The 8,763-nt window shown below is 43.4% G+C and overlaps 1 protein-coding gene across 1 annotated transcript; it reads left to right on the forward strand.

The window, feature by feature from the left end:
• Positions 1-5,101: 5,101 nt before the first annotated feature.
• Positions 5,102-6,363, forward strand: LOC126987062 (putative keratin-associated protein 4-16). The gene is made up of 3 exons (XM_050843730.1): positions 5,102-5,191; positions 5,847-5,907; positions 6,104-6,363. Exons 1-3 carry the CDS (start codon positions 5,102-5,104, stop codon positions 6,361-6,363), a joined length of 411 nt encoding a protein of 136 aa, XP_050699687.1.
• Positions 6,364-8,763: the final 2,400 nt, after the last annotated feature.

Raw genomic sequence — 8,763 nt, forward strand, 5'->3', positions numbered from 1 at the left:
CTAAGGCTCTGGAACCTTTTGTGAGCTGCCTCTCTATCTTTAATAGCACGAGAACAAGCGTGATTTAACCAACGCTTTTTAGCATGAGAAGTGGAGAAAGTACGTGGAATGTATGCCTCCATTCCAGAGACAATCACCTCTGTGATGCGCTGAGCACACACAGAGGGGTCTCTCTCCTGGAAGCAGTAATCATTCCACGGGAAATCGGAAAAGTATATCCTCAGGTCGTCCCACCGAGCTGAAGCAAAATGCCAAAAGCATCGCCTCTTCGGCGGGTCCAGAGGATTTACAGGAGCGATAGGACAGGATACAGAAATAAGGTTATGATCGGAGGAGCCCAACGGAGAGTACAGTTTGACATAGTAAGCAGAAAGATTAGAGGTAAGGAAAAGGTCTAGAATGTTGGGCCTGTCTCCAAGACGGTCGGGAATACGAGTAGGGTGCTGAATCAGCTGCTCTAGGTCGTTGAGGAGAGCAAGGTTGTAGGTTTGTTCACCAGGCTGGTCAGTGAAGGAGGATGAAAGCCAAAGCTGGTGGTGAACATTGAAATCTCCCAAGGTGGAGATTTCAGCGAAGGGAGAGTGAGTCAAGATGTGCTCCACTTTAGAGTTCAAATAGTCAAAGAATTTTACATAGTTAGTAGAGTTAGGTGAGAGATAAACAGCACATATGTATTTAGTAATAGAATGACAATGAAGTCTTAGCCAGATGGTGGAAAATTCAGAAGAGTCAAGGTCGTGGGCACGAGAGCAAGTGATGTCGTGACGCACGTAGGCGCAACATCCAGCTTTGGATTGAAATTTAGGATAGAGATAGTAGGAGTGAACAGAGTAGAGGTTGCTGTCAGTAGCCTCAGAAACCTGTGTTTCGGTGAGGAAGAGAAGGTGAGGTTTAGAGGAGGAGAGATGGTGTTCCACAGAATGAAAATTAGAACGGAGACTGCGAATGTTGCAGAAATTGATAAGGAGGAGGTTCGAGGAGTTATCAGGATACCTCTCAAGTCGGCAGCCAGAAGGGGAGTCCTCCCTGGGGGAATTTATGCACCCCCCCCCCAGGCGGGGACTCCGAGGCGTTGTTTTCGTTAGCCATTTTGAATTTTGAATTTTGGGAAAAGGTGTGTGTGTTGTGTGAATGTAGTGTTGTGTAGAAAGAGAGGAATTGTCTTTAGAGAGCATGCTGAACTGCTCTCTGGTGTTGATGATACAAAACGGCAGCTGAATACACCGGCCCTTTGTCAGACTTGCTCAAGAAGAATGTTCCCGAACCCTTGGCTTGGAGTGAAGACTTGTTGGTGTGGTTCAAATACCTCAAGGATAAGTTGGTCTCGCCACCAGTGCTTCGTCTGCCGAACCCGGATCTGATCTTTGTTCTGAGGACCGATGCCTCCAGCCGTGGGACTGGAGCAGTCCTTCTGCAGTACTACATCGACTGTCCACATCCCGTCGCCTATGCCAGTCGGAAGTTACTCGACCGTGAAACAAGGTACTCCACGATTGAACGAGAGTGCCTTGCAGTCGTCTTCGCCATCAACAGGTTTGACTTCTACCTACGCGGTAAAGAGATTATTTTGGAGGTAGATCACAAGCCTCTTTTGTACCTGTCAACATTCAAAGGAAAGAATGATAGACCGCTTCGTTGGGCTTTGTCTCTTCAAGCCTACAAGTTCAGAGTCGTTCATGTGGCAGGCAAAGATAATTTGGGTGCTGACCTACTGAGCAGGTCTTGTTAACTTTTGGTGTAATCTACTTCAAGCAGATTCTTGTTTGGGGGGCCGTGTGTGGGTGTAACTACGCCCTGCCGGCCTTGTTAAGTCTGCCGGCCACGTTAAGTCTGCCGGCCTCGTTACCGCCCTGGCTACTCCTACTTCCAAGCCGACGTCATAACCCGGCTGGCGGGCTAAGGCAGACACCAGCTCACCACCACAGGGTGCACACCTCGCCTTCTCAACCTCACGCTGGTCCTTCGTCTCACTGGGAAAGCTGCGTGTCTGGGCTCCTTGCTGCTTCTACCCTGGCTTTACCTTCCGACCAAGTCACCACTGCTGTCTCCCACTGCACTCCAGCCTATGGACTTCACTTCCCTGGCCTTTAGCTGAGAGGATTACAACCGGTGCACCCAACCCCGGTGACTCGGCAGGCCAACCCCTTTGCACACTACAGTGGTTTGATTACTTTGTGGTCATTTTGTTGTTTTTGTTTGTATTAATACACTCACCCTTTTTTTGTGCTGTTTTCCTCTCCAAAGGGCTATTAGGGCATTCCTGGCTATTACATTTTAATACTGAGGGCGAGAGATCGTGGCCTCCCGTTTTCCCTCACACTGTGTGCAATTCATGGGTGTTGTACAAGAGGGACTGCAAGGCTCTGGACGTCACACCCAAGCCCTTGAAGACCATCCGCCTTGAAATATCAATCGGTGCTAGAAGCAGAAAAAAATAACGCAGTCCAAGGTAATCAAGGCGTCCCTGTCAAGGCAAGAAATACCTCTTCCCAAGAGGTGGCGACGCACAGTGGTCCATAAGCGTCATTTTCTGGCCAAAAATAAAGGCAACGCTATACCCGTATAATCGAACTGGGGAGCTGATATTCCTTACTTACGACAATTTCCGAAGGTTTTCGGGAGAAAATCATCTCATGTTAATGAACTGCACGACAAAAATGAATTTCATTAAAATTAAAAAACGGCTGTAATTTTATTATTTTATTACATACGGCAATGAAATTTTGAAAGTGAACATGCCCTACTCTTCCATTTCGAAGACAGTGGGAATACCAGTGATACATAGTATCAATGTTATGATATAACATGCTTTTGATACAAGCCATATACAAAACAGATAAAGGAGTATAAAATGATGTACTAGCTGCAGCCGTGTAGGGCAAATATATAGGAACAACATATGCAAAACTTAGCTGCCTTTAGGTGCCCATTCAAAAGCTATATCAATTTCCCTCAGACTTTCCCCTAAGCTGCCGCGGCCATGATTTAACTTTACCGCGGCTTTACCGACAAAAGTTACCGTTTTCTTCAGAGACCTCACCAAACGTCAACGTACGGTCAGTCGTTGATGGGCTCCGCGTAAAGAAACCCCAGTACGAGAGGGTAGGTGTATTGTCATATAGAATTTCTTGCCAGAACAGCAACATGAATGATTATAGATATATATGTGACTCAAGAAAATGAGATTCATAGAAAGAATTTTAAATATTGTGAAGGGAGACACAAGATTTCAAAATGAGAAAGAAATTATTAAGTTACTCCTGAAGTACAGAAACATTAACGCAATTATAGAAAATGTGTAATGTAAGGTAAACTTACGTAATTACACTTTTTTTTCAGAGCTATTTTATTTGTCTTTTCAGATGGCGTCCCTGACAAGGGAAGACGTTCTATTAGAGTATCTAGCTCTGAAAGGCACACACACATTTGAGGGTTCACTTGAAAAGGTTGTGGAAAAACACCAAGAGAAGTTTAAACATAAGAGAAACATGAAAAAAAATGACATTGCAGCTCTAAAGCACCAATTTCATAAAAGATGGCAGAAAGCCAGAAGGTTAGCATCAAAGTTTGTTGAAGGGAATGAAGAGTGGTTGATAACGGAACTAACATTAGCAGCTAACGATGAAAATGTCTGTTTCACAACCTGTGAGAAGGATCGGTCATTGAATACACAGAAAAGAGGTAGAGAATTAGTGTTTGAGTTCAAGGATGCAAGTGAACGAACGAAAAGGAGAAGAACCCAGCAATTACGTCAAGACAAATCAACAGAGGAGCTCGTGTATGCCACTCAGATGAAACTTCGACAATCAGGGAGATCTGATGCAGCCAAGAGCTGTGCAGAAGCAACTATGACTACCCCAAGAAGGCCACATAAGATGTTAAAAAGTTAAACAGTCAACAAGAAACACCACTCTCACCCCATGAAACTCTTGCAGTCCTTATAAATACAAATATGAGCAAAAGTACATACTGCTATCTGAGAAAGGTGCAGAAGGAGAGACATTGTACCTTATATCCGTCTTACAACTCTGTCCTGAAAATGAAAAAAACTTGCTATCCAGCAAATATTGCAGTGAATGAATTTAATGTTGAAGTTCCTCTTCAGAACTTGTTAGACCACACAGTTGCAAGTCTACTGAGGTGCCAGGAGAGTGCACTAGATCTGATCAAATCAGACAAAAATGATAACATTGAACTAGAACTTACGACTAAATATGGGTTTCATGGCAGTGGCAACCAGGCATTGTATGACATAAAATATGAAAAGGATGCACACGGAGACATAAGTGAGAGTGATCTTTTTGCAACTTTCATTAGTCCCATAAAACTGGTCGTGATGGCAACTAATAAAGTAATATGGTATAACAGTGCACCGTCTTCAACTGCATATTGCCGGCCACTTCGACTTCAGTTTAGCAAGGAGACACCTGATTTGATCAGACTTCAGCATGAATCAGTTCAGAAGCAAATCGAAGAGTTACATCCCAGTGTTAAAGACAGAGTAAAAGTTCACCACAACTTAATGTTAACGATGGTCGATGGAAAGGTAATTCAGGCGGTGACGAAAACACCTTCAGCTGCTACGTGTTACCTCTGTCATCCAGTAACAAAGCCATCTGCCATGAACAATCTACAAGAAATAAAGAACAAAGAAGTAGTAAAGGAATATTCAGCTTTTGGGATATCTCCACTGCACTTGTTGATCAACAGCATGGAATGCGTACTTCATATTGGATACAGAAAACATCTCAAGACTTGGGCTGTTAGGGGAGTACAAGCTAAAGAAGTATTCATGCAAGAAAAAAAGAAAATTCAAACATCTTTAAAGGAAGAACTAGGACTGAATGTGGACATCCCTACACATGGTAGTGGGACAAGCAATAATGGGAACACAGCAAGGAGATTTTTCAAGGACTTTGAAAGGACTTCAGAGATCACAGGAGTAGATAAAGAGTTGATCAGGAGATTAGCAGTGCTACTTGCTGCACTAAACTCTGGATACGAGATTGATCATAAAACATATGAAAAGTTTGCTGAGGACACTGCACATCTATATGTAAATTTATATGGCTGGTATTATATGCCTGTGTCTATGCATAAAATGTTGATGCATGGCTCTCATATCCTCCAGAATACGTGCATCCCTGTCGGACAGGCATCTGAAGAAGCCATTGAAGCTAGACACAAGGATGTGAGAAATATTAGACTAAGTCATACATGTAAGAACTCACGAGTACGGATCAACACAGACTTGTTCCATTGGCTTCTTGCATCATCTGATCCCCTGGTAGCATGTCATAGGAAAGCAAAGTACCTCAAACCGGAAAAATCACTATCCCATGATGTGATTCAACTCTTAAAAGAGCCAAATGTATATGATGATGATGATGATGATGATGATGAGGTGGAGGAGGAGGAGGAGGTGGAGGGGGTGGAGGAGATGGAGGAGGAGAAGGAGAAGGAGTACTTGGAGGAGGAGCACGGAGAGGAGATGCAGGAGGGGGAAGAGGGGAAGGAGGAGAAGGAAGGTTAAGGGGGAGATTCGCCTTAATTTTTGTAGATGCGGGTGAAAAATATCGGTTTTCTGTTCTACAGCCAGGCAACACCTAGTATCCCTCTAGTATCAAATGGTGAAGTTCTTTTTTCTCTACCGCAATTTTAAAGGGCCTAGCGAGCAGCCCTTTAAATGTCTATTAAATGTCCGTGACGCGCAAGTAAGGGAGGAGTATGCATGTTTTTTTGTTTGTTTTTTTACGCTTGAAATAACTATTTTATGAAGAAATAATGAAGTGAAAACACATTCTCATACCTCTGGCATCCTGAACCATCCTTCCCAACCCTCCCAGCCAGCAGCCAGCAGCGCGTATAGCGATCACGCCGATCAGAGAGAGAAGAGATGCCAGAGGGGTATGACATGCCGCCGCTCCTCCTGCTTATCTTGTACTGATCCGTGCCTTATTTTAAGATCTGCTTCCGAATTCTGAACACAGACATGCCTAAGTTGAAGAGGAGAATACTACAGAGTAGAAGAGCCTGGGTATTGGGCAGGGAGAGGAAGGAAAACATCGCTGCTGAACGTGAGAGTGAGGATGCTGGCCTGCAGCCACCACCACCACCACACATGCTGCCTGCCACGGTACTTCCACCCCCGCCTCCATCACCAACCACACCTGCTGCATCATCATCTGCTGCTTCCACACCTGCTGGATCATCATCTGCTGCATCAACACCTGCTGCATCGTCATCTGCTGCTTCCACACCTGCTGCATCGTCATCTTCAACACCTGCTGCTGCCACGCTTCGCGTGCCACGTGCATTGACAAGGACTCACCTTACATCCAGCCGTTTGCCTGCTGTTACTGAAGAGTATGACGATAAATATATCGTAACTGGAAGCCAGTTACGTGCTATGGTTGCTGAGCTCCAATGCAAGAAGCGAGGATGCAGGAAGAACGTAGTAGTAACACCTGCTGCTAACAGATGGGACACCACCATCAGTGTTGATTGCGAGGAATGTGGAACTAATTATTGCCATGCACCACCTAGAACATTCAAGCTAGCAGGTGGGGAGGAAAACAAGTATACTGAAGTAAACCTCCAACAAGTATACCACAGCCTTGTGACGGGTGAGGGTCGAGCAGGCCTTGAAAGTAGGTCTGCTTTCTTAGGTACTGATCGTGAACTCACCGCGCCACTATAAACACTCGCCTGCGCCAGAACGGGCTGGGCCGACCATCAGGCCCCACCTGAAAGAAGCCTTGGGCCGACCATCAGGCCCCACCGGGAAGATGCCTACCGGCGCAATAGGCAACAACGTAAAAAAAAAAATTAAAAAAAATGTAAAAGTTATGGTATTTGTCTTCGGTACTACTGCCAGACTTAGAACATTAGCATCAGGAAATATTACACATGACGTCTTCAGCCAGACCTTGGAGTGCAGCTCTTCACGTTTCTGGCCCTGCTCTTTGACACACTCCGCAATGTCCTTGGAAGAGGGCAGTTCAACAACTTCTTCAAAGAACTGTAACAAAAGAAACTGCAAAAGAAGATTACTTGAGAGGTACTAGACATATTCTTCAATTCTTGTGAGATATACACATTTCCAGAATTTGCACATTACATATGAATCCACTTTCTACTTACTTCTGGTGTGGTACTCCTTCCCTCTGTTTGGGCAGAAGCCTCAGGATCAAATGTAATTTCTTCCTAAAGATAATTATTTCAATAAATTGAACTGAAATTACAGTCATTAGGCACAAGACCAACTCTTCATATTTTGTTTTTGTTTGTGGATGAAAGTGTTCTATTAATTCAAACACTGGTGGTTACCTAGTGAAGAGGCCGGTGCTCACGAGCAAACATCAACCGGAAAGGTGTGAACCCGGTGGTCCGCTGCTTTTGGGTGCGGATTCTGTAAGCAACTTCATCCAGGAAGTTGGCCCAGTCGGTCTTGGTCGCGTTGCAGAGCTTGGCAAGCCTGGTCTCCAGAGTCTTGTTCGTTCTCTCTGCCAGTCCATTAGTCTGCGAATGGTAGGCAGACGTGATACTCCTCCGGATCCCGTAGTACTTGCAGATTTCGTCGTTGATCTGTTGGGAATGAAGAGGTCAACGTAGCAGCAGTAATACAACAGGTGTTATAATAGTATCATTTGTTTGCAATGTTAATAATACCTGAGGTTTGTTCAGCATCTTATAGCTAACGAAGCATTAGATGATGTAAATGTCCTCCTCTTACAACTGTATTGGTAATGATGCAGCTCTCAGGTATACCTGAATATAACATTACATCCTGATGACCATTCCATGAATTACAACAGAAATAACAGTAACATAAAGACTTACCGAGGGACAAAACTCACGTCCCTGATCAGTCAGGATCCTTGCAGGCTTGCCCATCTAAGGAAAGCAGATGTCATTATACATATGAACAGTAAATCTGCATCTTTTGTATCACATTCTTATATTATGCCTAAACATAATCAATTGATGGTAATGACAATGTCTGATATGATTAAATTTCATAATTAGTGCAAACAATATGGCAAGGCAAATAACTTTTATAGAAGAACTAAAGTGAGCCTTTAATTGAAATAAAATTGATGAAATAAAACAGTTGTGAGAAGCAACAAACAGAGATAAATATTTGGAGTGGTATGACTGCACGGACTTTTACATGCATTGATGACAAAACATGTTGCAACCTCAAAACAATTGTGGTAATACATGATTAAAGAAATAATGATTACCAGTAGCAAACTCATTAGCTTGGACTCATTCCGTTTCACTAATATTGAATATAGGGAAAATATCGTGGATGGATTGTATGACAAATTTTTTAAATGATTCTACCAATGTTGAATATGTTTTGTTTATTACACCAGATTGTTGAATGTTTGCATCTATTTTTGAGGGCAAAAAATCAATCACGGTGATGATGAGGTAAACTTCAAAGGAAAATCATGTACACTGACTTAATCTTGACATCAGGCTACCTTTTTCTAAGATGGATTGTTTAGCATCCAAACTGACTATTTGAAATTACATTCATAAGTAGTGATGACATGGCAGTAAATAATTCATCCAAGTGCGGAAACTAATGATAAAAATTTACCTGTGGATAAAGGAGCGTATGCGCCTGGACACCCCATAAGCTGTAAGTGGGAAGAAGTCGACAAACTTTGTGTAGAAGTCGACAAACGTGCAAATGTACCTGTACCTCATCACTAACAGCCATTGGACCTGGATAGTTTAATAAAGCAGGAA

Source organism: Eriocheir sinensis, chromosome 6 (genome assembly GCF_024679095.1).
Source record: "Eriocheir sinensis breed Jianghai 21 chromosome 6, ASM2467909v1, whole genome shotgun sequence".
In the NCBI taxonomy this organism is placed as follows: domain Eukaryota; kingdom Metazoa; phylum Arthropoda; class Malacostraca; order Decapoda; family Varunidae; genus Eriocheir; species Eriocheir sinensis.

Excerpts from the sequence above, each read along its gene's own strand:
- LOC126987062 (XM_050843730.1), top strand. The coding sequence starts at position 5,102 with ATGTTGATGCATGGCTCTCATATCCTCCAGAATACGTGCATCCCTGTC. Across the intron at positions 5,192-5,846 it reads TTGAAGCTAGACACAAGGAT|CCAGCAGCCAGCAGCGCGTA; the intron begins GTGAGAAATATT and ends CAACCCTCCCAG. Across the intron at positions 5,908-6,103 it reads AGAGAAGAGATGCCAGAGGG|CCACCACCACCACCACACAT; the intron begins GTATGACATGCC and ends GCTGGCCTGCAG.